This window comes from Crocodylus porosus, unplaced genomic scaffold (assembly GCF_001723895.1).
Source record: "Crocodylus porosus isolate Cpor-Errol unplaced genomic scaffold, CroPor_comp1, whole genome shotgun sequence".
Taxonomy (NCBI): domain Eukaryota; kingdom Metazoa; phylum Chordata; order Crocodylia; family Crocodylidae; genus Crocodylus; species Crocodylus porosus.
Window position 1 is genome coordinate 11,868,088 of NW_017728911.1, and position 26,322 is coordinate 11,894,409.

Consider the following 26,322-nt stretch of genomic DNA (forward strand, 5'->3'; position numbering starts at 1 on the left):
ACAGTGCACCCTCCAACCAAATACTTCCCCAAACACACATGCCCCACACCCTCCCACATACGCCCCTTACCCCCCACACAATATATGAGTAATACTTTATTTTGAGCTATTATGCAATCACCTCTATATATACTACAAACACACACAAATCAAATCTCACTCAAATTTTGAAATAAAATTAAAATGTTATAGTAGTTGGTTTTGATTTTTAGTATATGATTTTTTTTCAGGGTTCAAGATGGCAAACCCTCTCCCGTTCTCTTTCCCCCCACCCCCCAGCATACTTTAGGGCAAGGGGACGGACTTCCAGTAGCAAGGGTCAGGGGCTAAGGGCACCACTTCGGGTCCCACAATGGTGACCATGGGGTAGGGCACCTGTCAAGGGGTGGGGCTGGGGTAGCCCTCAACTGCTAAGTAAAGTGGCCCTTCAGCCAAAATAATTGCTTACCCTTGTCAAGTAGTGGACGTGCCTACCTTCAAAAAAAGATGGGGGTGGGAGGCAAAGGGAATTATACATTAGTATATAATACGGCAATAAGAAATAGCCAATATGAAATAGCCCATATGAACTTGCTTAGAATAAATCATACGAAATCAATTTAATTTCCTTTGCCAGGGTAGCCAGCTTTAGTGGATGAGGGGGGAAGCAGTAGATGTGCTCACTAATAATAATAATGATGATAAATAGAAACTGTTAGACTTAAGAAGGAAAAATCGAATGCCCAGGTACACAATCAGGGATAATTGGCTAGCCAAAAATACTGCAGAAAAGGATCTGAACCACAAACAGAATAAGCCAGCAGGAAGATGCTGTTGTCAAAAGGCTGATCTCTTTCTGGGTCTTAAAAAGATGTCAGCTGTAGGATTGGAACACAGCTGTTTGACTCTGCTTGCATTAGGCTGTGAAAAAGAATTTGTAATGTAAATTGACAACAGTTTCCTGAGTTGCCCAGTACCTATAACTGCATTTTCTCTCAGTAGAATGGCGAAAGTACTAAACTTGAGTATAGGATCATTTATTTGTGCTTTCGTATGGTATCAAACTTCTGTTCTGTATCTAGGAGTATAACAAATATGTGTTTAAAGCCCTGAGGAGGATATAAAGAAGTTGATATGGTTTTGGGAAAGCTTATGTTAAATCTAACAAATATCTTCATTTTCTTTCCCCCCACTCAAGTCTCCGTTGTTCTTGATGTTTCTGGATTCTGTTTGGCAATTGCTTGAACAATACCCAGCAGCCTTTGAGTTTTCTGAAACATACTTGACATTATTGTATGACAGCACGCGGATCTCACTGTTTGGCACTTTCCTTTTCAACTCTCCACACCAGCGAGTAAAGGAAAGCACTGTGAGTATAAACTATATTACCTTATATTTAAATGACTAAAATTAAGCCTCATTACTGTTCTGGAAATAACATCCACATTAAGTAGTACAGGAAACTCTTGTTATTTGCGGGTTTGGCATTTGCAGTTTCAGATATTCACAAATGCCGAACCCGCATTTTAAATGCACTTATAGGAGCTCCTCAGGAGTTCCATACCTGCTGCTGCCGCGCTCCCACCACAGCTCCTGCTGTCACCGCCGGAGGCATCCCCCCCACCACCAGGGGTACTGTGTTCATGAATGCAGTGCCTTATTCGCAGATTTCACCATTTGCAGGGGATACGAGAACATGTCCCCCCATGAATGGTGAGGGTCACCTGTATTCATTTGGACTTTTTTGCAAATACCAGACTTACAGCAGGAGCTTTTAAAGAAAATAGTCACTTAAGGTGAATGTCAATAAGGCTGACCCTTATACATACTGTAAATCGTAGATAGCTGTAAATATTATATATGTAACTGAGCATTGTTACTGTTTCCTTCATCTGACTGCATTCAGGGACCTACAGCAATAGTTTTGCGATGTGGAAAGTGGATAGGATTAGTATGTAACTGCATTTCTCCTCTTTGGAAACATGGTTAGTCACAGAATAATAGGAAAGTAGAGTGGGATGGGATCCTATGAGATCCTTTAATCCAACCCCTACTCAAGGCAAGATCACCTATGTAAGCCATCTAGAGAAGTGTATGCCTAACTTAGAGGCCCTGGCATGTCCTTTCTTAAGGCTTCAGCAGAATCTTGGTTCAACAAGGCCTGAGCTTCTAGCAGGCCTCTCTCTCTCTTAACCTCTACCTTCTCCTTAGTTTAATGAGGTCTTGGCTTCTAAATTGTCCCCTTTCCTCTCCCTTCTTGGAAAGTGACCAGGCTTGATTGGACTGGCAAAAAGAAATCAACAGGGAATGTCAGTGCCCTTTGCAGATCACACCTTGAAGTCAAGTCAAGTGAGACATCTTCCAAGAAGAAAGGAAGGTTTGACAGCAGGTTTAACAATGATAGGATACTAACTGGGACATGTACCTTTTGAATCAATGCTAGTATGTTCTAATAAAAATGTTCTTAACCTAGAATTTGGTTTGTAGATATCTAACCATTACTTGAACAGAAAAAAAAGAATTGAGGGAGCACAGAGTTTCCTCAGAAAACACGGTAAAATTTAATAATGTGACACAAAATAAATATTCCATTAAAAAAGCAGAGGTGCACTCATATATCGGTCCATATCGTATCGGCACTGATAGAAGGAAAATTGCCGTTATCGGCAATCCGCTTTTTTTGGCTGAAAACATCACCAATAAATGCCACGTGCATGCACACAGTAATTGCAGCATGCATGTGGCCAGGAATGCAGCCTGGCAGCTTGGAGAGCAGCATCTAGCCGGTAAGTCTGTAGCGGGGAAGGGGTTGGGGGGGGCATATCAAGGCCCCCATGGTGATGGAGTGAGTGGGGCTGGAGCAGGCACTGCCCAGCCAGGGCAGGGTGAGGTGCAGGAGCCACCTTTGACTTGTCCAGAGGGTGCAGGGGCTGTGGAGGAGGCTAGCTCTTGCTGCTGCACGTACCCCCGGGGGAGACACAGGGGCATGTGCCCCCCAGATTTGTGTGCAGGGTGAGGGCGGGCTGCCTGTTGTGGCTGGGGACTGTGCTGGCCTCTTCCTGGTGGGGCGGGGGCTGGGGCAGGGCAGGCAGTGATGGTGCTGGGTTGGGGGAGCTATGGGGTGAGCTACAGCCACCCCAAAATTCACCATAGCCTCCAACTCCCAGCACTGCCACCGCCTGCCCCGCCCCCACGTGCTCCTAGTGCAGCCTTAGCTCAGGTCCCCCTGCTGGGAAGAGGCCAGTGCAGCCCATGACAGACGGCTTGCCTTTGCCCCACGCACAGATCCAGGGGGCACATGCCCCCTGTGCTTCCCACACGGGTGCACTCAGCAGCAGGAGCCACCCCCCCACATGCCCCACAGACAAGCTGCTGGTGACTGTCCCGCACCCACCTTGCCCTGGCTGGGTAGTACCTGCCCGTGCTCCAGCCCTACTCCCTCTCCCATGTCCTTTCCTCCCCCCCAGTAGACTTACCAGCTAGACACAGTTCTCCAATATGCTGCTGGGCTGCATATCAGCATGGATTAGTATCAGCCAATATGGCTAGCTAATAATTGGCCATTGGTACTGGCCAAAAAAATCTTTATCAGTGCACCCCTAAAAAAAAAAAAAAAGTAAATAAAAAAGAAAGCATAGAAATGTGGTTATTGCAAGGGAAAACTTAGGCCGGTCCCCACATTGCCACCTCCAGAACAAGGAAACTCCAAGATTAAGTTCTATTCCCCAGCAATAGATACTTGTGTTGGTCTAAATACTGGTGCACATGATCTGCAGCTATCTGCACTTTAATCCAGGCTACCCTGTAGGCTCAATCCAGGGTTTTGTACTTGCAGCTTTGTAAGTAAATTACTGTATCTTGCTCTTAATCAGCTTACTTATTGTTTCTTGTAGGAATTTGCTATAAGCAAAAACATCCAGTTGGGTGATGAAAAAGGCCTAAAATTTCCTTCTGTGTGGGACTGGTCTCTACAGTTTACAACAAGGGATCGTATGCTGTTTCACAACCCTTTGTATATTGGAAAGAGTGCACCATGCGTACAAAATGGAGCCGTAAAATCTTTTAAACGGTCAAAGGTAATACTGGGATTCAGACACTTGTTAGTGAACTACTTTGCCTTTTAAGAGTGTAGTTGAGATATACTAAGATGTCATGTGTAGAAGTAATTGTAAGTAGTTTTTCAGAAGCTTATCTGCATAATTGGACCAGATACATTCATACCCCATTTTAGCAGTGAGAGTGCTGTCTTTATTGCTGCATTCCATAGTGTCCAACCTAAAGAAAATTGAATTTCTCCACGTCTCTGTTGTTGGGTACATGTCTTCCAGTGCACTTTATGGTATGCCTGGACTTACTGTCTAGAGAGAAGAGATTGGATGATTTCAGTTTGTTCCCCTTGTTCAATATCTTAGAAGTCACTGTTGAAATATACACGCGCTTATTTTATAAGGCTGTGAGTGGTCAAAGTATTTGTCGTCATGTGAGCGATGCTGTGATTACACACAAGCTTGGTACAGCTGTTAATGGTGGCCACATTTAATTGGGAGAGCTAGAAACCTGGTCAGTCCCCACTGGAGTCCAGTGAAGCATTGGAGAAGAGCAGAACCCCCTGTTGCCGCTGGTGTTATCTGTTGCGCTAAATTATCTGTTTGTTTTCTGCAGAAGAACTACAGCTCCACGCTGAGAGGAATCCCACCAGCCCTAAAGAATGGGATCATCAGTGAGCAAGAGTTTCTTCCAAGAAGAAACTCACTGATACTAAAACTGAAACCAGACTCTCTTCAGCAGGCAGCCAGCTATAATAATAGCTTGGAGCAGTATTTCAGAGCCTGGTTTTCCAAGCCTGTTGACCTGCATGGTGTGATTCTACCACAACTCTCTGGAACGCACATAAAACTGTGGAAACTGTGCTACTTCCGCTGGGTTCCAGAGGCCCAAATTAATAATGGTGGCTTCATCACTGCCTTCCACAAAATCTCTTTGCTGGTAGACGAAGTTGACATGCTAAACAGGAGTCTTCGACAGTGTAAAAGCAACCTGTCTTTGCAAGCAAACTGTTCAGCACTGGATCAAAGCAGGATGTATTTCAGAGCAAGTGGTTTAAATGACATTTCTGGGACTTCAGACTTTCTCTCCTCCTCATTCCCCTTTTCTCCTATAGGAAACCTATGCAGACGGAGCATTCTGGGAACACCTTTAAGCAAATTCTTAAGTGGTGCCAAAATCTGGTTGTCCACTGAGACACTTGCAAATGAAGACTAAGATATGATGATGCTTTAAACATTGGGGGGGGGGATAGACCATTGTGTCTTCTCTAAGTTAACACTGCTAATTGCAGCATCTGAAGCTGTAATAATTTTATATACAAATATTACCTATGTTTTTGCACAAATATTTAAAAGCAAAGCAAATCATGCTTCAAATCGCACAATTTTGTTTCCAGCAGTTCTCATGTAAGCGTCTTGTCTAGAGTCTGCTTCTTCCTGTATTTTCTAGGCCCAGCTCGTATAAGATGCAAAGCTTTCACTTGCTCATCAAAGGTTTGGTGTGGTCACTAATAAGGTTTTTGTTCTGTTTGCAGTGTCTGTTTTCCCAGATGTTGATTGACTGAAGTGAATCTTGTGTCAGTACAAATTAGCAAATCAAATGGGTGAAAACAAACATCAAAGGAAATGAGAAGGACTGTAAAGGATGCAGGCTAACATCAGTTGTGGAAATACGGGAACGAATTACTTGTCACAACACAAGTTTAGGAGGAATGTATTTCTGTGCTTCTGTGCTAGCTTTCTGTGACTTGTTTCACCTAGTATATGTGTTGGTGTTGTGTGCTCCTGTTCCTGGCCCCCCCCCCCCCCCAATCATCCATTGCAGATGATTCATCTTCAGATTTTTGTTAATTCCGTGAGTTTGCCTTTATTTCACAGAAGCTAACTTCAGGACAACATGCACTGTTAACCTTAAAACTGTAGATAATGGTGGTCTTGTAGCCTTAGAAGTGCCTTTAATTGGAATGAAATATTAATTAGATGTTTCTAATGCATCCTAAGATGTAATTTTCTTTTCAGTAGGATGTTTTGAGCCTGTCCTCTTGCATCAACACAGTCTCCACATTCTAACATGCACAGTGAGCTTCAGAAGTCACTAAGGACTCAATACAAAAATGGACTTAAGTGCCTGAGCTCCATTGGTGCCCATTCCCTGATTTTTCAAGGTGCTTGGGGTCCTGCCTCCCCACAGGCTCAGGGCTGAGCAGCTTGTGTCTTAGCCTAACTGCGAAAGGGGCGCTCTGCCTAGGTCCCAGGGGGCTGGAGCAGGCAGGTGCTCTGTGTGCACATCCAAACACAGATGTTTCAACAACTAGTTTCCTTTAAAATGGGACTGGAGGAAAATGCTGCCATTTCCCCTTCACATACGAGCGTGTCGGCTAAGCATTTCCCCAGGAAGTAGGAGACCTGGGTTCTGTTCACTTCCCTACCTGAGGAAATTCACCTTCACCAGCCAGTAAAATAGGGAGGGTGCTCTCCACCCCTCCCATTGAAGCTGTCTCGGTGCAGAAACTGCAAGTTAAGCTGAAAGAATGAGTACAAGAGGGAACCTGAGGCTCCAGCCTCATGGTTAAGCCAGGGGGGGCATCCTGGCTGCCAGACTTTGCTCCCAGGATTATATCTGTATTCTTCATGGAATAGTGACTGTATAAAATATGCAGGTGTAAAGACCTTCCCTGTCCTCAGCATTTCCCTAGTGTCTAGCTGCAGGTGGCTGTATGTGGAGTTCAGGTTTTGGGGCCAGGCACCTAAGTCCCTTACTGGATCTGACCCTAAAAGCCATTATTGCTTATCCCTCTAAACGGCATTACCACATGCAAAACATATAAATGTATATCGAAGTTGCAGGGAAACTGAAGTTCTCTCCGTCTGTGCGCCTCAAGCTGCTTAGTTGGCTCATAGTTAGTTTACCCTGCACATTTCTGGTGTGTTTGTTTGCAGGAGTGGCTGTTGCCCTGGGAAGATCCAAAGAGAAAGGCATTTAGTTGTTTTTTGCCTCTTTGATATAGAATTAGCTCTTCCTCCTTCAGGGCTGTGTGCGATGGTTGTGCAGCACTTGCTTTCTCACTGTGCGAGGGCAAGAGGTGACTGACAAACAAAAAATCACTCTTCATAAAAACCAAACCAAATCTTGTTTTCACCAGGAGAGCTGGCCAGGTATTTCCCAATTCATTCTTTCTTTCTACCCTTGGCCCTAACTGTGCTGCTAGGAGGGCTGATCCTGCAAGGGCTTTCACAGACTGCAAGATGACAGGACTGTCTGCTGGAGCTGCCCTTTCATTCGACAAGCCCAGTTTTTCTGCTGGTTAATTTAGATCAAGTAGTGCTTTCCCTGGTCTGACACTTGTTATACAAGACCTCAACCTGTGTGCTAACTTTGGTACCAATTTTTTTTTTTAGAAGTAATAAACCACTCTAACAATTTTTATGGTATAAAAAGTAAAATAGTTTCCTTAACGTGCTTCTTGCTTTGAAGTCCGTTTTTCAACTAATCAGTATTTGGTAAATAAATTGCTTTAACCAGATGAGCTTCTTGCAGAGAAAAGGGTTAGTGTTTGGAATGGGAATGGCTAAAAAAAAAAAAAAAAGGCTTCTTGGACCTGTACAAGGATGGCTTGCGAAGTCATGTAGCTTGCATTTTCCATACCTTACATTCAGCCCATCTGTATTTATAGGCTGCAGGTGTTCTTGTTGATAAATAATAGGCCTTTAAAAACAAAAACTGCCTAAATACCTATTTGCCAAATGGAATGGTTTAAGAATTTGGGGCAAATGGGCGTGCCAGGTGTGGGGTGTATCTGCTACTCTCTAGACATCATTTGGTTTCATCATTCAGGCCTGGTCCTAGAAGTTGAGCCTTCTCCTTGCCTGGGGTGTTTATCCCTGAATAATAAAATTGCTGAAAGCCTCAATTAGCTGCTGCAAAGCACTTACTAATAATTTATAGTCCAAGAAATGTACAGTTGCTTGACATGGTAAATTCAAGTTCCCGCTCTAAAAAGCTGCCTTACTGTCATACAGACTGAACTGACCTGAACCTAGGCAGGGTCCTCACTTCTTGCAAGTGGTCCTAAGGACTTGGTTCTTATGTTCATTGATATTCCCTACACAGAAGCTTACACCTTCTAATTGAGTTTTGTTTGCCATTTTAAAACTAGGTACTATTAATACCATTAGAGTTTTAAGAGTAGGAAGACTATAAACAAGCTTTTTTTTTTTTTTTATATCATTATTGTCTAGCGACATGCACTGCTTTAGTTGGCAATAGGCTGTTACATCATGATTTTTTTTTGTACTAGATTGTAAACAATATGGAAAATTGAACTGCTGAGACATGAAGTTCTGGTTGATGTGGAAGTACAATGCCAGTGCCTTTTGCTGTTGCAGACTGGAGGTCGAACCAATGTCAGAAGTTGTGGCAGTACAAATTTCTTCAGCCAGTCACTGCCAACTACCAAGGAAATGGTTATGAATGTAGCATTCCACTGAAATAAGTCATGTGGGGTTTTGGCTGCATTTGGAATACTACTTTAATATTAATCACCTTTATGCTTTTAACAACGAAGTAGTAGGGGCAAAGGTTTTGGCTTGATTTCAGATGGAAAGATTCATTAAAACCAAAAAAATTCTAACATTTTTGATGAAGGAAAGGATGAAACCTTTAATCTGCATCTAATGTGTGAGTGAAAAAACTGTTCCCCAAAATGCTTTAGGCAGTACATTCTTAATGCTGTTGCTGCAAGAGTTGACTGTTTTAAAACCTTTTGTGCCTAACGATAACTTATTTAATAACGTAGTATTGCCAGGACAAATACAAAATCCTGACATTCAGTTGTGAATGTGAAGTAAATTAGACTTAATAAAAGTTCATGCCTTTCCACAGCAATTATCATTTTACTGCTTTTCTTCTGAGCAACCGTAAAATGGAGCCAAGCTAAACGACGCTGCAGAAAGAGCACTGGAGGTTTGTGCTGTAGTGCAGCCTCTGATTTCTCATAATTTCTTTCTCAGAACTTTCTGATGTTTAATTTTACTTGCTACAAATCAGTGATGGATTAGGAGAAAATCCAACCCAAACTGAGACTGTTGTCAATATTTTTAACTTGATTCTAAGCAAAATGGTTTAAAATTAAAGTCAGTTTGTTATAAAGCTTCATTTTGAGAGATTTCTGTTTTGCTTCCATTGAGTCGCACATTCAGCAAGAGATGAACTCTAGCCATAGCTGTATTTCCTTACTTCAGTCATTCCCAACCAGGGTGCAATGAGGTGCCTAGAGATCCTTTCAAGGGTGCCAGCCACTATTAGCACTGTTGGGTGTGCAAACATGTATCCCAAGAAACCTAGAGATTTCAAATAGGAATCTATAATGTTAAAACCATTCTGACCTGTTATAGGCTTTGAACTCATGGCAAGAAGAGAATTGTTCTTTCTTTTCTGTAGTAAAAAATGAGTGAAATGAAAAACTTCCATTTCCCTAGGGATGCTGTAAATTTAAAATGGTTAAGAATCACAGGCTTATTATACATCAGCATGAAGACTGAGAGATGCAATTTACACTTGGTGGATGAAGGGCACGTGTACTATTGACTTTGTAATGACAAACATTTAAACTGAGTAACAAAAAAAAATGTTAAAATCCTTGTTCTATGGTGCTGATTAATATTTTCTATCTTCCTTTTATCATACGGCCAATATGAATCATCATTGCTTTACCTTGGTCCTAAAACAGACTTAAAAATATTTCTTTTTTTGCAAATAAGAACTCGAGACACTTCAAGAGTGACAAATCTATCAATCAGTAAAAGAGAATGAAGTACAGAGTGCTGGTGTATTTCCTTACTAGGTAAAGGGTCAAGCTGAAAAAAAATACAATGAAATACAAAGGATGTCAGTGGGCAGGACCTAAGCTTAAGGAGACTAGATGCACGGTTTATGGGAGGGAATTACTCTGGTGTTCAAGCTCCTGGCTTGACCTAGGATGAACACTAAACAAAACATGCTAATGTGAATCAACAGGAATAGGAAAAATGTGGGAATGGCCAAAGGGCGTGTAGGGCTAAGGTTACTCAATGCAGCTATATCATGATGGAGGGAGGGGCATTGTATTTTAATATTTAAAGTATATAAAACAGGAAAAGGGGTTTTTTTTTGCCACTGCAAGGAACAAAGGTATAGGCTAAAGCTCTTATTTCCAAGGGGTAGCCATCTCACATGAGCCACAACTTCAGTTTGTTTGCTTCTTTATGACCCTACAAATCTTTTCTTCTTTTTGGGAGGGGTGGGGAGCAGGGCATAGCAGCCCCACAATCTGGTTGCATCTGGAAAGCACAAATAGGAATGCTGCAGTGTTTCAGGGGGCTACTTAAGAATTACTTATCTCCAGAAAACGTATTAGCCTCTGAGGCCATGTCTGTAAATGAGAGAGACCCATTAGTGTTTCATAAGCTTTATTATTAAAATATTTCACTCGTGCCCAAGACCAATTTAGTCAACTGAGGCGCTTGCTCTTGGCTCCAACTGCAGCCACATGACAGACCTCTACTGCAGCTCCCAGCTGCTTCAGCTCACTCAGCCAGAGCATCTGCTTGTGTGAAAGGCGATCGTTGGGCCCCTTCACTTCCACCAGCTGAAATAAAGAGTCAGTGATGGTTAAGAGCTAAAAGCAGTAGCAGTTCGCTCCCTTTTTGTCTTGTTTTTCTTTAAATAAAGAACAATGTCATGAGAAATCCCTGCATTCAAAAGTTATGCATCCCCCTCAGCCTCATGGAGGAGTCGTGTAAGCCTTGACCCTGATTGCACACGTTCTGATTACCGTATATTGGAAAAGTCTTCCTTCAAATTGATAAATCTTGTCCACAATGCTTAGCTTGGTTCGCCATGACAACATGTGCTCAAGTTTTACACTGAGCCTTCCTGGCTACATGGTATCTATTTCCCACATTGTCATCACTACACGTCGACCTCTGTGACCCCCCTATAAAAGAAAGAGCACGTGTGTGTGCGTAAATAAAAGAGTGAGCTACATTTTTCACATTCCTGAAGTCACAGTGTAGGCTTTAAGAACAATGCCAAAAATCATGAGAGTTGGCACTACTGAGGAATAAAGTATTGCTTTTTCATCTGTGCCCCTCTCCGCCCACCCACCCACACACCAGGGATAAAACCAATTGCTGAAAAAGCTACAAGTGAAAGAAAATAAAATCCCCTGCTATTGGTAGAAAAGTACAGTCTTCAGTTGCTGAACATACCCTAAAATCTCTATAATACCTCTCATTCAAGTAAAACCTTCCTTCCTTTCTACTTTGGGAAAGGCCACACCACAGTGTGGTAGGAAAATATAACAATCCTGCAAGCCCTCAACCTCTAAATTTACTTTACATAGCTCTGTTGGCCAGTCACCAGGTTCCTTCACAGACACTGCCCATTTCTAAGAATGGCTCTTACAAAAAAAAAAATCCCAAGGATTTTCTGTAGGAGGATCTCAGCGAAGACCTTTGCCTCTGTGGTGTAAAGCCCTTTTTCAGAAGTCCTTGTGTGCCAAAGAGGGTCTTCACCTTTACACCAAGGAAATATTAGAGACAGCAGTCTGATCTTTTCTGACCAACAACAAAACAAGAACTAGCCCTTGTGGGACAGATGGTTCCAGTGGTTTGAATGTTGACTGCACAGTACTGAAGGCCATCCTCTTACCACTATTTCCAGGTTATCCTGCACATGCTACGAGTCTGGGCAGCCTTTGCTGATGGGGTCATTTTCCTGCCATTCATTTGACGGAAAGGCCTGTTACAAATTGCACCTGTGCAGCTTCTATTACGGATAACTCCTGACTGCACACAGCTTCCCATCATCATTCCCTGGCATGCCAAAAATATTATGAGGCAAAGGACTTTTGGGGTCCACTCATTTTGATGTACATAATATGAGGCCAAGAAGTGACCCAAGACTGCCAAGCTGATACACAAGATGCAGAACCATTAGCAATTAAAAACTCTACAATAATAGTGTGCCTTTCCAAGTTGCAGCACCAGTAAGAGCAGAGATACTGGCTTCTCCCACATGTACATAAATCAAAGCAACAACAAAGTATCCCTACACTGTCACTTTTCCCTATGTAATCTGTGTCCTCCCAAAAAAGGAAAGGTTCATATACACATTTCAGCCAGCCACTCCTTTAAAAATCTGGTTAGCAGCAAACTAGAGCAATATTCACATACCTCCCCCACCACACTATCACACATTTATTTTCCATGTAGCCTTCTTGTACTGTTTGCAAATCTGGATAGCTCTAGGTGACTCAACAACTGATGATGTTAATGTTACCATAAAACTTTAGTTCTCAGTTTGAGGGCCAAGGATGACAGGCAGGTCTCATCTTGCTCATCTCTCATCTTTGGCTCCAATTAAAAAAAAAAAGTGTTGAAAAAGCTAAACTGACATCATTACTTCTGATGTACATAATCAAGGTAAATACCAGAGCAAAACTATGCAAGCAGAATGTTCACAGGTTTGTGAATGCAAGGAGTACGTGGTCAACATGCTATGAAAGCATTTGAAGTCCCCTCCTGTGAACATAAGTGGCTTTATTTTACATACACAGTAGGGAGGGTCAACTGCTTTTACCTCTGAGCTGGGAACATACCTTGAAGCAGTGATCGTGAGTGCTCCACACAACTAGATCAGGAAGACCCCCTCTGCAGTGGCGCAGATCTCTGGCAAGCCGTCTACACACACCACTTAAGAAAGGTCCGCCCAAACAGGACACTAAACTCTGTAAGTAAATAGAGGGGGGATTGGGAGGGATGTTATTTCTTCAGTTCCAGTCCCACAAAAGCCTACTTCATACCCCTTCCTTGGGCATTTCTAGCAGCTCAAACACTCCCTGCTGCTATGCTCCTCCAGTATTCCCAGCTTCGGAAACTGAAAATTGGCAAAAGGGTCACAGAATACCAGCATGGACCTCTATTGACCAGAAAAATTGAGGATGATTTTCCTGCTCTTCCCTAAGTGCAAGGCCATACTTAGACACAGATGGTCTGTGAGATGGTGGGCAAGTTGCTTAGTCTGTCAGTGCCTCAGTTCATGCCACCCACCTCCTTCCCACTACTATACAATAGAGAAGATAATACTGGCCTCCCTTCAGTTGTTTAGAGAACCTACAATAAAGGTTATGAGACAACTGATACTAAAGTACCAGGCACCTTAGCTGGATCGAGGACTTAAACATCAATGTAATGAGGCTTAGTCAGGACCATAGCTATTAGCTATTTACCTGTGCCTGCTGGAGGGAAGTAAACCGGTTCCAACTAACTAGGGCCGAAACTTTTCCCTCTTGAGCGCTCCAGACATCAGCAAGCAGCTCCTTCAAAGTCTCAGAGGAAGCTGCATGCAGCAACTGGAGTCTGGCTTCAATGGCATCTCTTCTGTTCTGATAGAAGCTGTCAGTGCATAAATCCAGGGGGAATGCCTGTGGAAAAATGGAAATGTGCTCCTTACTATTGATGCCAGACACTAAAGCTGAAGAAATGGAAATTCAGAAACTACAACTGCTCTGCTACAATCTATTCCAACTCTCAGTTTCACAGGTATAAGGGAAGTGCTGTATAAATACAGGAATGACAGCAGCCTCCACCTCTGGAGAAAGAGTACACATTTAGGATTAACGCGCCAAACCCTAACCACATGCAAAACTGCATAACGCTGGTTAGTAAAGAATATTGAACACTGGAGATCTTGTTAATTTAGGAAAGTTTAGAACAGATGAGCATCCCTTTTATCTAGCCCAATGGTTCTCAACTTTTTTAGACTCAAGGCACCCCTCACTGGACTTGAGGCATCCCTCATTACCTTTTGTGAATTGAGTGGTACCCCCATTTCAAAAACTAATCTATTTATTACAGTGCTTACCTCCTTGCAGAGAGACCAGGCAGTGGGACAGGAAGATGGCCAGGCAGGGAAAGCCAGAGCTGGCCCTTATGTGTTTCTCTCCTTACATTTCCTGCAGCACCCTTTAAAAGCTCTCACACAACCCTGGTTGAGGGTCACTGACCTAGACTTGGCCTCACGGCTGGTGAGAAAAGCTAAGGTTGGACAAGGTAATAATCCGCATCATAGATGCAACCACAGAACAAATGGTCTCCTCTATGACATGAGTGGAAATGAAAAATGACAGAGCTGGGGCTGAGCTGGGGCCATGTCAGCTTCCAGATACCCTAAAGCAGCATGCCAGTCAAGGGGATGGCAAAGAGCAAGGATTCCAGGCAGGAAGCCAATAAGCTCCATATTCCCTTCCCCTTGCCGACTGCCTTGCTTGCTGCATGGTGATGGTAGCTGAAATCTGATGGTGACACTAAGTGGAATCCGATCTCTGAAGCACACAGAGCACTTCAAGGATCTGAAGTTCAACCATCTCCCTCATCTTGAGGCTGTAAAGTGGAGGAAAAAAGGAAAAGTAAGAACTTTCTACCTCTTTCCTGCTTGGGTATGAGTCTCCCGACAGTTTTGATCTGCATCAACAAGTGACACTCACATCACAACCCCCAACTCCTCTGGAAGCCCTGTACAGACAGCGTTCTGCACAATGAAATGCTGAACCATCCTTGCTACAAGCAGGCCCCAGGGCGTGATTGAGATTCCTTTTCAAAATGGGAATGATGTGCAAATAATGAGATTAATTGTATAAAAGGGAATGGATGTTGGAAGGGGTAGGCAGCTGGAGTTTAAGTATAGATGAAAGCAGCAACAGCAGAAATCCTTTAACTTCATTTGGTACTGAGAAGTGGGACCCTCTGTTCTTCAGGATATGATGTCTGTTCTCTGAGGCTTGACATCTCTATTTCTAGGTGCCTGCCCATCCCTTGTGCCAGGGTAAGAACTCTTCAAGGAGCAGCAGTCCCTTTCTTTGGTGCTGCCATGGCTCCTGGAGATGCTATCCCCTCACATCCCATGCTGCCCCACTCAAGTGGGAGATAACCAAAGCCAGCCTTATATGAACTTGGAAAGCAGTGTAGGAGAGCAGGACAGCATTTCACTGCACATTAAGCTGTCCAACAGAAGGACCTGCGCCTCTACTGTGGGCTTCTTGGAGCCAGTAGCCTTTCCCAAGGAGCAGGGGGCCGGTCCAAGTTTGGAGCAGATGGAGCACATTCTGCAAAGAGAGCATGCTGAGGAGGAGACTATCCTAACTTGGCTAATCAAGTCAACCAAAGCTTGGCCTCCCTGAATTTGGGGACTTGTTTCTCAAAACAGTTACCAAAAAAAGGGGCACTGTAATAGCATATGCTGCTTTCTAGACAGAAAAGACCTCTGGAACAGCCGTTGTTTCAGCAAACAGGCACACCACAAGATAAACAAACATCAGCACTCAGTGTCTTTGTCTCTACTTCTAGTTGGTACCATTATAAACAATCACAAGTGCTAATTCTCTAAAATGAATGGGAGCCTCCTATTCTGATTCTACTCTGCATCCGTTACTACCTGTCCCACTCTAATTCAGTGATTCTCAGTTAGGGTGCCAAAAATGACAGGAGCCAGGGGCAATAGGACCCAAGGGAAGCCCCAGCAGTCTCCTGCAACAGCAAGGCTCGCCTGGCCCCACTCCCCCAGCCGAAAACCTCACCAGGGACTTGTAGCCTGGGACCATGTGGATGCCCCAATGCCAGAACCTCAGGTAAGGGGGTGGGGAGGGGAAGAGCAGGGAAGGAGTATGGGGGAAAGTGGCCCCTCTCCCGCCCCGTCAGACACAATGATCCATTGTGGTCCCTTCCAACTCTACAGTCTATGAATCTCTAAGACTCACCCGACCTCACGAATGCAGCAAAGACACTAAAGGCTAAATCCTTTTCACTCACTTGCCCCTTCACTCAGGATCAGATCAATCGGCATATCTGGAATAAAGACGGAATCTTACTCCATGGTCAGACTGGTATGGACTGTGGGGGGTTTGCCTTCCTCTGCAGTGGCAGGGTGTGGCCCTCTACCCAGGACCTCTTGAGCTTATACTGACATTTTTTAGCAGCAGGACATTGGCAGCTGTGGTTCCCCTGCTTTACCTGTGGCAGGTTACGGTGTTAGGTCTATGTTGTGTCATCAGGGTTGAGGGTAGTCTTATAAAGAGTTTAGATAATGGTTGTATGAGATGGTTTAGATAGGGATGGTCCTGCCTCAGGAAGGGGATTGGACTAGATGACCTCTGGAGATCGCTTGACTCTGACTTCAGAAATTTGCTGCTGACAAGATCCTGAAGTACATGACTACAATCCTATTTTGCATGACTACAGGATGCATTCTTCTGTACTTCCAAAGGGCACAGGTATGCAGCTCATGTACCCCCAGAAGCTAATCCCACTTTGCTGTGTGAGGGCACATGGCTTCCATCATTTCAGTGGGCACCACTCAGACGTCTCTGAAGACAGAGGATTTTTTGTCCTGGAACCTAGATGACTATGCAGCAAGTGTAAGGGTCCTCCTCCATAAAATAGCCTGGTGGTTTGCCCAGGACACAAGCAACCTGAATTTTAGGTCCCCTTGGTATCAGGGTTTGAACCCATACCTCTTGTGTCCCAGCTGTGCCCTCAGCCCCAAACTCTTGAGCAGATATGCCTGCCAGTACCTTCCACCCCATCTCCTCTTGAAGCTGGAGCTCAGGAGGGAAAGAGTCACGGAGTCAGCAGAAGAACAAACTAAAAGAGACAAACCATGGCACAGGGAGATTCTGGTCCCCATCCCATCCCCAAAGCTGCTTATGCAATTTACTCCATAACTTTTTAATGCTGAGAGCATCATGGACACTGGAGTTATGCTATGGTAAGTAACAGCACTATCCCATGATTTATTAAGAGAGGTGGGATCTTTAGTAAAAGAGCCCAGTGGAGATGCATCAATAGCTGTAGTGAGCAAGGTGATGGGAGAAAATGAATCACTGACCCTTTTGTGCGAATTTGATGCGTGACAAGCGTGTGATAGAGAGAGATTCCAGGGTGAAAAAATCAACCAGTGTGCAGTAAGGTGTCCAGCAAGCTGGGCTGGAGGTAAAGGACTACAGGAGGCTGAATACTGTATACATGTGAACTTTTAAGAGAAGTTGGGAACCTCAAGATCTGCTTCCACCATTATGCAGGCTTTCTTCTCCCTTCTGCAGACAGGGCTGTCAGCGATTCTGGGCCATGTCTTCCAACAGGCCTAGCCTGAATGAAGTGGTTGTACAGTGAAGATGGTCACTACAAGGCTTTCCAAACCATGTAGTCTGGGCATCTATTGTAGCCCCACAGAGAGACTTCCAAGCAGTTCCAAGTTTCTCCCCATGTGAAGAAGCCAGTTCTCTGCTGCCAGTGCTGCTCACGCAATGATTTGTAATGAAAACCATTCTAACAAAAATGGCACCTAGGGCTCACTCCCCCCCTCCTGGTACAGCAGCATCCACACAGGCTCTGGCTCCCTTTCTTGTCTTCCTTCTGTCTCCAATATACTTTCTCTCTTGGTTGTCCTGTGACCTCCTCAAAAGAAAGGGGCTTTCAGCCCTACCTGGCCTGTGACCTGCTTGAATCCAAGATCAGGACTCAAATCCCCTGAGGGGACAGTGAATCTAGCACCTAGGCTCCCAAATCCCCTGTCCTAAAAAGTGTTCTAATTAGTAGGCTGCTGGGCAAAAGGTGGGGTGCAAACACATTCTTCAGTCTAGTTGTGGCTTTGGGTTGACTACAATTTCAGGGTGTTATGCTGCACTTCAGAGTGTCCATGGCAATGTTAAATTGCAACAGAGCATAAAAAGACTTAGGCACCTCCAAAGCATTGGTTTGCTTCCAACCACTCATAGTAGGGACAAAGTTAGTTGCACAGGAAAAAACTGTAGTTGCAATAAAGGCTTTTAGGCATGTACATGTGATTTGGGCTGTTCACAAAGCGAAGCAGAAAGCCATAGTGTTACCTTTCAGCTCCATGTTCTTGGGGAACCCTGACACAGGACGCAGACTGTCTGACTCACAAAGAATCCCCCCCCCACCTCCTCTATCTAAACAAAAACTGATTAAGATGCAGTGGGAGACGCACCTAAAACCCTCCAGATAAGGGTGACAAGAGTGAAACAACTGCCCTAGGTCTCATTTGCATCCGAGATGAAACCAGATGACAACTCATTTACATGGGAGATGGAGAACAGAAAGCCCGAAGCAGAGACTGCATTGAATTCTGGGATCAGAAAAGCAGGGGAACCCTGCATGATGGGGAATCTGTGCTCCAAATGCTAATCAACCCATATTTACACACACCCAGCTCAGCATTTATCAGACCACTTCTAATCTGGATTTACAAAGGACTCCCCACCCACACACACCCCAGAACTAAGCAGAAGTAAAGTTTAATAGGCCATAAATTCTCCGGTCCCACTATGGGAGTCCTACTTCAACTTGATTGACTAAAACTCGATTGCCGGGTTAGGGAATGCTGAGGCAAAGAGACCGAGTCAGAGGGGGTATGGGCAACATTTGAACAATGGTAATAGGTTCATCACAGCATCCAGCCCATTGGAGCCCTGACCACAAGTGTTGTCATACTTTTCCTGGGATGACTGGTGGAAGTCCTCTCCACAAAAGGTTATGAACACTCCAATAATTGCCTTAAGTCTGTTAAAAGACTATAGTAAGATCTGGAAAAGTCATGCTAAACTGAGGCTTGTTCACAACAAGTGAAAATTCAAAACCCTGATGCTGCAAACTATTGCTTCTGAAGAAACCATGAGATATCCCATCAGTATATCTGCTATCCATAGGAATTTCAAGCTGGCTTCTAAGTGTCTGGTTACTCCCTAACCTTATGTTTTTCCTGATTATCAATCAGTTTCTTGAGATGTTCCAAACCAGATAACCCTTGTCAATAGAAAAGATGTTGAAGGTGTAAAAATCTGTAAAAAAGCAGCAGTGTGTGTGCTTCAAGAGGAGAAGTTTCTCTCACACCACCCGCTGTTCTTCTCGAGAGGCTGGAAGAAACAGATAGTCTGCCTTCAAGGATTGTGCTAAGAACTTTACTTTGCCTGTCAGCATTTGCAACCTGAGTGCCTTGGATTGGTGAGATCCCAGCTCGCTCTCTCTTTTCTCTCTCGGCATAAATTTCTGAACCTGAACTGTATTAGTTAAGCTTAAGTTAAGGTTCCCCAAATACTTAGTGAAACCAGGGTAATACTGTAACTGTTTGCGTTTGTTTTTCGTTTGCATGTCTATTACTACTAGTACCATTATATATTTCATATGCTTAGCAATAAATAACTTTTATAGTCAAACTGGTGGTAACTGGGTATATTTCTCCTTCTCTACTTCTCCTTCCCCACTTGCTCTGCAGCAACGCTTCATTTACCTAAAGATCCCTGTGAAGTCCAAAAATACTGTGGGGTCTCGCATCAAGAGGCTAAAGATTGGGACATGCTGAGTTTGAAACACATAAGGGGATCAGCTCGTACAGGCTGATTGACTCAGTTTGGCTCAGATGTACCGTAATGAACTAAATGTTGGCCCATGAGGGTGCCAGCTGGACACCCAGCTGGATTCAGAGGTATTCTGTTTACCTGTGTGCTTGTGCCTGACTGCAGTTTATTGTTGCTCTGATGAATTGATTCTTGGCATACGAGGGTGTCAGCCTGTCCATGCTGATCAACCCGGCCAGGTCAGATGTGTCACATTAATCTGTGTGCGTTTGTGTCTATGACCAATTTGGTGACTGGAGGAACCCAGCCAAATCGAAACCGAGTCCTGCAAGATAGCTCCATTGGAGGGCGAGGACTTGCAGAAGGGAGAGATACAGCTCCGTATAAAAACACAAATAACACAAGCAGCGCACTGATAGAATTACAAAGACCCTAGAAACGTATCCCTAATAAATGAGCACGCCCCAAGGTGATGGGCTAATCTGGTAACAACAGAGTGATTTAGATGCCTAAAACCTGGCAAGATACTTACACACCTTAGAAGGGAAACAAACCTTTACTTTAAATAACAGTCAGAATACTTCTGCCAATGTTTTATGCAGAGAAGTTCAGATAAGAACATACAAGCATTTGCAAGTATAACTGCAATAGAGAAACAATACGGTGAGCTAAGAACAAAGTTTGTTTAGACCCCTTCAGATAAAATACTGCAGATCCACAACAGACTGTATCAGATGTTTATCATGATTATTTGAAGCAGAGGCAAAGAAAAAAAATATCCTTCATAAATACCTGATAGGAATTCCTGAAGACATCTGGTATGCCATCCATGAAAATGATGTCCCACATTAGCAGGCCATAGAGCGTACTAAAAGTTGATCCTTCCCCATGAATTCCTGAGGGACAGAGCCAACAGTCAATTTTCTAGCTACAAGAACAAAGATAAAGTACATTTTAAACTAAGCAGTCACAGCAGCAACTGGTCAGCAGAAGCAACACACCATGTCAGCATTACATATATAGTCAACGTGCATGAAATACAACACTGCAAAACATGTGGCATATGGTACTGATCACGCCTGAGTCAGGACAAGGCTCTTGATGACTTAGCTTTATTAACGGCCATTTCAAAGTCAGACCTAATACCCTAAACAAGGTACAGTAGGCACTGGTTACTTCACTGAGGGACTCATTTTGAAAGGAAGCAATTTCTTGGCTGGCAGCACAATTTACCGGGACCTGTACAAAAGGGACCCTCCCTTTCATAACTTCCTCACAGGTCCAAACTTTTCAGAGTTTCTCATTAAAATGTCTGCATCTTGGTTGCAGTTCTTGGCTCCACTGTTTTCCTCAAGACATGGTATTTTTAATGCCTCTTTGGTTCTGCTACACACAGATTTTTTTTTTTCTTTTAACAAAGTTATAATCAGAAAATAACTCTTAATCTTCACAAACCTGCAAAGATATACATTTCTGAAAGGATATCAACAGAAAACATTGCTGGCATTTATGCCCTCTCCCCTGCACAATCTATTACGCGCTAATCTAGTCTAGAAAATAAAAATGGGAATCAACCCTCTCTAGAACATTTCCCCTTCAAAAGGTTTCCCTGTGTACTATTGTGCTTACTGGCACTCAGCTTCTTACATTTAAATAGCTGAGTCCAAAAACAACTACGTGAAGAAAATTCTTTCTCAGTAAAAGCCTAATAACCCAAAACGCAAGAGGAGAGATTTCCTAGAGAAACACATGGATAAAGAAACATTTGCCATTTCAAAATTGTAACTGGGATGCAGAGGATGAAAGAAAGTAACAGTCAAAAGAAAGACTAACAAGTTTTCAGCTACTTTTAGAAAAGAAATAATCAATTTACATAGTTTAATGGACTTTCAACCAGTTGGCCTGCTAAAGCTGGGCTTAAGGACTAAATGTCTCTCTTAATAGGTTGATACTTTATCCCTTAAAATTACTGTCTTGGTACTATTACCCTGATCAAAGCCATTCTGCTTGTAATGGGTTAACGCCAGCTCCTCAACAGAGCATATGACTGTGGACACAGCAGAGTCCTCGCCTTTCTCTTCATCATCAACGTCCTCCATTAGAAACACAGATTTTCCCAACCCAGTTTGGGGATACATTTTTCCTTTGATTGTAACCTGGATATAGGAGAAACAGCTAATTAACACCTAGGATTACAAATGAAAACCTATTCTACACATCTCAAAATCTTTGAAGGAATGTTTCCTTTTTTTTTTTTGAAACCTAGGTAAATTGTTTGGTCATCTAAAAATTGAAGTGTTCAGAGCTTATTCTGACATTCCTTGCCAGCATTCTACTACTGGGTCAAATTTTAGACAACAAATCCTGGACAATGAATTGGGAAATTATTTAGGAAGGAACTATACTGTCACAGTTTCTGGGCAGGAAAAGATATACGGAATGTTCCTATTCTTAGTATTAATAAGGAGTAAGGAGACAGGATGAAATCCTGGCTCTACTGAGAGCAATGGCAAAACCTCTACTGGCTTCAGGATTTCACCCATAATATTTACAAGCTGCACCAAAATGTCCCTTTAACTCTGAACGTGTAAATACTTTCTGATCACTTTGACAAAAAAAAAATTGCAAACATCAAGTAGTAAGACACCCCGAGTCTTACTGGAGTCCAATGTGCAGTGATTTCAGTCTGTGCAGAAGGGGTGTGAAGTGCTACCATGCTGACTGGAGAGAAGGGCCTTTGCACCCAGAGGTGCAAATCAGTACATAAGGTAGCAGAGAATGAATTGCAAAAATCCATACTGATCTGTGAGGCCCTGACTACAGAGACTCACAAACTTACTCCTGTCAGTCCTGCATACTCATGAATCTTCACCGCACCAGCGCTGGTAACTACTACCCTCAATTACACATAAGAAACAGAGGCACGGTGAATATAAATGACTTTCCCAAAAGTCATGTAGTAAGTCAAAAAAAGAGCTTGGAAGGAAACATAGCTTTACTAAAAGCTGGAGTTTTTATATGCGGTCAAATCTGTAGCTGGTATAAATCAAGATCGCCTCTTTGAACTAAATGAAGTGTTGCTTATTATATTATTTGAGGACCTGGGCCTCCGTTATAGGGAAAGTTTTTATTTTATTTTTGTTATTAAAAATCCTTATACACAATAATATAATGGGTCAGATACACATACGCTCGGTTCCAGGATTACCAGCCTCTTCAGAGGCAAGGGTCTGTGGGTTCTCAGGAAGCAATACCAAACCCTTTTACTTACATGTGTAACATCTTCCACAATCATGACTGGCAGCTCCTGAAAGAGGCTCCTGAACTTCTTGTTGCTTGATGAGTCTCTTATTCTCAGTGCTCGCTGGTACAGGGAGAGCCGGTGGCCTGTGCGCACAAATGAGTCTGCCAGCCCTTTTCTAATGCATTCAATGGCCTAGCAAACAACAAGAACTCAGGCAGTGACCTACAAGCAATTCGTATACATAAGTCTGCTTGTTTCTCCTGCACCTGAGGGAACATGAGCAGGGAAAAAAGCAACAGAAACTAAACAGATGGTGCAGTAGGGAATTTGTTTCTCTCCTTGCCCTCCTACATGGAAGAAGTATCCCCAAGGAATATTTTGAAAAAATAAACAAAGACAGAAAGTCCAATTCTGATCCCAACTGTATACATGTAACTTTAAGGAGTGACTTCCATTTGCACCTCTGAGACCCAAGAACAAAAAAGTCTGAAAAAATACAGAGAACAGAAAACTTTCATTTCGGAAAATGGATTAGATTCAAATATATTTTAGATTGCCTGAATTATATTCCAGTGGTTCTCAACCCTTTTAGACTCAAGACACCCTAGAAGCACTCTTTGGAAAATGCTGGCTCTTAGTTTCAGGGATCTATTTTGTAGCCATGTGGGTCTGAGAAAAAAGAGAAACACAAAACTCTAAAACTCTTGGTTCAGAGGTGATATCAAAGATTGTAAAAATCCTCCTAGGCAGAACATAGAGCTCTTAGTTTCACTCATTTTTTACTACAAAAAAGTAATAAAGAAGCTCTTTTGTTGCAAAGAACTCAGAAAGACCACGACAGGTCAGAACGGTTTTAACACTGTGGATCCCTATTTGAAAGCCCTGGGTTTATCTTATGAAACATGTTTGTACACCTAAAAGTGCTAACATTGTTTGGGAATTCAGGAGCACCCTTAAAAAGATCTCATGGAGCCCTGGGTGAGATCACTGCTTAATTCAAAAGCTCAGGCAATATACGCTTGACCAAGAGAAAACGTGACCAAGGTTTTTTCCCTACCCTAAGTCACTGCAATTCAATTAAATACTCCAGTTAAGCAAACAAAGGCCCAATGCAAATGGCAAAGTAAATGGCAGGAAGCAATAAAAAGGATTGTTTCATTTTTTCAGTCTTGTCTGCCAATACTGCTTTTTGCTAGTAGTGCGGGGAGTCTGTACCCAGTTTCACATGAAGGGTACTCCCACTACTTTAACTACAGTTTTGGTCAGGAACAGGTGTCCTAATTCACTGGTCCAAGATCCTACCTGTAAGATGAAATTCAGTCCAGAGCAAGTCCTTTGCATTACATCTCCATCCCAGGTGTGCAAAGATGATGGGCTAATTAAGACACTAAACTAGTACTCAAGAGAATCTGGTTCAAATTACGGCTCTGACAATCTGTACAGCCATGGGCAAGGTCTTCAGTCTCCGTCTCATTTCCCCTTCAATAAAAGAGAAGAATAATTCCTCTCTCCCATTCTTTGCCTCCAAACCATGAGCATTAGCACTGAGGAGGTGGGGCAGTGGACATAGGAGCAACTGGATCCACATGTGTAGAAGGTGGCAAAACGAAAGAGTGGCCTTGCCTTCTGACAATCTCTATAGAATAGAGGACAGCACGAAAGATGGCATGTTTCATTCCTCCTGGAAAGTCAGTCAGTAAATGAGTATTAAGCATCCATGTGGCACTGGCACCCACAGTCCTCAATTGGTGTTTTATCTGCAGAAGCTCACTGAAGTGGGATTAAATTATAAATTTTAGAGTCAGATACAGAAACAGCTGCTGGCAGCTTTATGGGAGGAAAAATTCATTGACTGCCTTCTTACAGACACTATGGGGAGGTCAAAAGCAGCAATGGTGCTGCAGTTGTGCAGTTTTCTAACAGTTGTATCACGGATTGGGAGCATCTATACACGCACTTTAATGCACAATAGCCCACTTTACTGTGCACTGGAGCATCACGTCAAAGCACGCTAATATACTAATGTGCAGTAAAACTAGGCTACTGTGCATTAAGTATCACTAAAAAACCATGCACTTCTGCTACTGCGCATTAGGGCAACCTAATGGGCATGCGGTTAGTACCTCACATTAGAGGTACTAAATTTAATACGCAGTAGCAAAAGAGCATTAATGCATATGTAGACACACCTGGCTGCTACAGAAACCTGCCTGGAGATGTAGGGGTCTTACAATTACCACATCCAAGCATGTCATCCAATTCCTACACTCCAGTGTCTCTCTCTCTCCCTTGGCCACCTGCCAACTAATCACTTAGGAAACCCCTGTGACTAATCACCACAGACACAGTGCCTCTCAAAGCCTGAACTGCATCATGTAGACAGCTAGACACTGGGAAGTTGAACTACTGCACAATTCATATGTATTGTTTTTATAAAGGGGTAGGGTAGGGTTGTCAGACAAAACTTATTTTGGCTAGATTACTCTCTGGTGTACTTCCACTAAAGGCTCTGGAGTCACATGCAGCAGGGAAGTGTCCTGCAACATGTGTTTTTTAAAGTCTTTTAAACCATTCTGGATCCTAACTTCCCTCCCAGTCTGGAACTGAGGGGCTGTGACTTTCCCACACAGATACCAGAGGCAGTCCAGAGTTGTTGCTAGGGCACTCAGTGTTAAGGCATGGCCAGTGATGCAATGCATTCATAAAATTGAGGCCACTAGTCTCTAGATTGTCCAGTGCCCAACGTGGCCCATCATGGCAGTGCATACCAGAAGCTAACCTGCCTTCAGTTTGCAAGGTGGGTTTTAATGGCAGCTCAGGAGGACTTTTCACAGCTTTGGCTTGCCACTGGGCCAGGAGATGGGGCTGCAAGTCAGAATGGCACGTCAAAACTTTAGCCTCCACAACCAGAGGTGCACTGATACCATCCGTAGATACTGTATTGGCACCAATAAAAAGAAAATTGACATTATCGGCAATTGGCTTTTTTGGGCTGATGTGGCTGATAATGTTGCCAATGAACGCCACATGCATGCACGCAGCCGCAGCATGCATGCAGCCAGGAGTGCAGCCCAGTAGCTTTAAGAGCAGCATCTGTTGGGGAGAAGGGGTTGGGAGGGAAAGGAAAGTGGCTTGGTGAGGGTAGATCAAGGCCCCTGCAGTGAGGGAGTGGGGCTGGGTTTTGGGGCAAGGGCAGGGGCAGGCACTGCCCAGCTGGGATGGGGCAGGGTGGGGCATGGGATGGAGCCAGCAGCTCATCTGAGAACGTGAGGGGGTGACTCCCACAGCTGTGCAAACCCCTGGGATAGGCATAAGGGGCATGTGCCCCTGGATCTGTGCATGGGGAGAGAATGGGCTGCCTGCTGTGTGCTTGGGGCCAGGGATGCTCCAGCCTCTTCCCAGAGGTTGTGCTCAGGCCAGGCGGGGCAGGGTGGGTGGCAGCAGCCCTGGCAGGTGGGCCTAGGGGGGGCCTAGAGCCACCCTAAAATTTGCCACAGCCCCCCTCCCAGTGCCACTGCCACTCGCCCCGCCCCACCCCACCCAGCCCGAGCATAGCCTCTGGGAAGAGGCTGGAGCAGCCCCAATCCTAAGCACATAGCAGGCAGCCCGTCCTCACCTTGTGCACAGATCGGGGGGGGGGGGG

General features: G+C 43.8%; 2 protein-coding genes across 3 annotated transcripts in view; one reads left to right on the forward strand and one right to left on the reverse strand.

Annotated features, from left to right (window-relative positions):
* The window catches only part of MTMR10 (myotubularin related protein 10), a 64,393-nt gene extending 55,213 nt beyond the window's left edge, over positions 1-9,180 (forward strand). Inside the window, exons 14-16 of the mRNA XM_019533436.1 lie at positions 1,178-1,348; positions 3,873-4,055; positions 4,642-9,180. Of these exons, the coding sequence (XP_019388981.1) occupies positions 1,178-1,348; positions 3,873-4,055; positions 4,642-5,241 (954 nt within the window). The 3' untranslated portion in view covers positions 5,242-9,180. The remainder of the gene's footprint in view (positions 1-1,177; positions 1,349-3,872; positions 4,056-4,641) is intronic.
* Positions 1-26,322, reverse strand: part of FAN1 (FANCD2/FANCI-associated nuclease 1) — a 57,859-nt gene that overhangs the window by 8,057 nt on the left and 23,480 nt on the right. Inside the window, exons 9-14 of one of the 2 annotated variants that reach the window (XM_019533434.1) lie at positions 22,707-22,871; positions 21,423-21,591; positions 20,228-20,331; positions 13,295-13,489; positions 12,665-12,793; positions 10,301-10,651 (exon numbers count right to left, since the gene is read on the reverse strand). In XM_019533434.1, the coding sequence (XP_019388979.1) occupies positions 10,514-10,651; positions 12,665-12,793; positions 13,295-13,489; positions 20,228-20,331; positions 21,423-21,591; positions 22,707-22,871 (900 nt within the window). In that variant the 3' untranslated portion in view covers positions 10,301-10,513. Of the gene's footprint in view, positions 1-10,300; positions 10,652-12,664; positions 12,794-13,294; positions 13,490-20,227; positions 20,332-21,422; positions 21,592-22,706; positions 22,872-26,322 lie in introns of those variants that run through there. The other variant, XM_019533435.1, reaches the window with a different exon arrangement.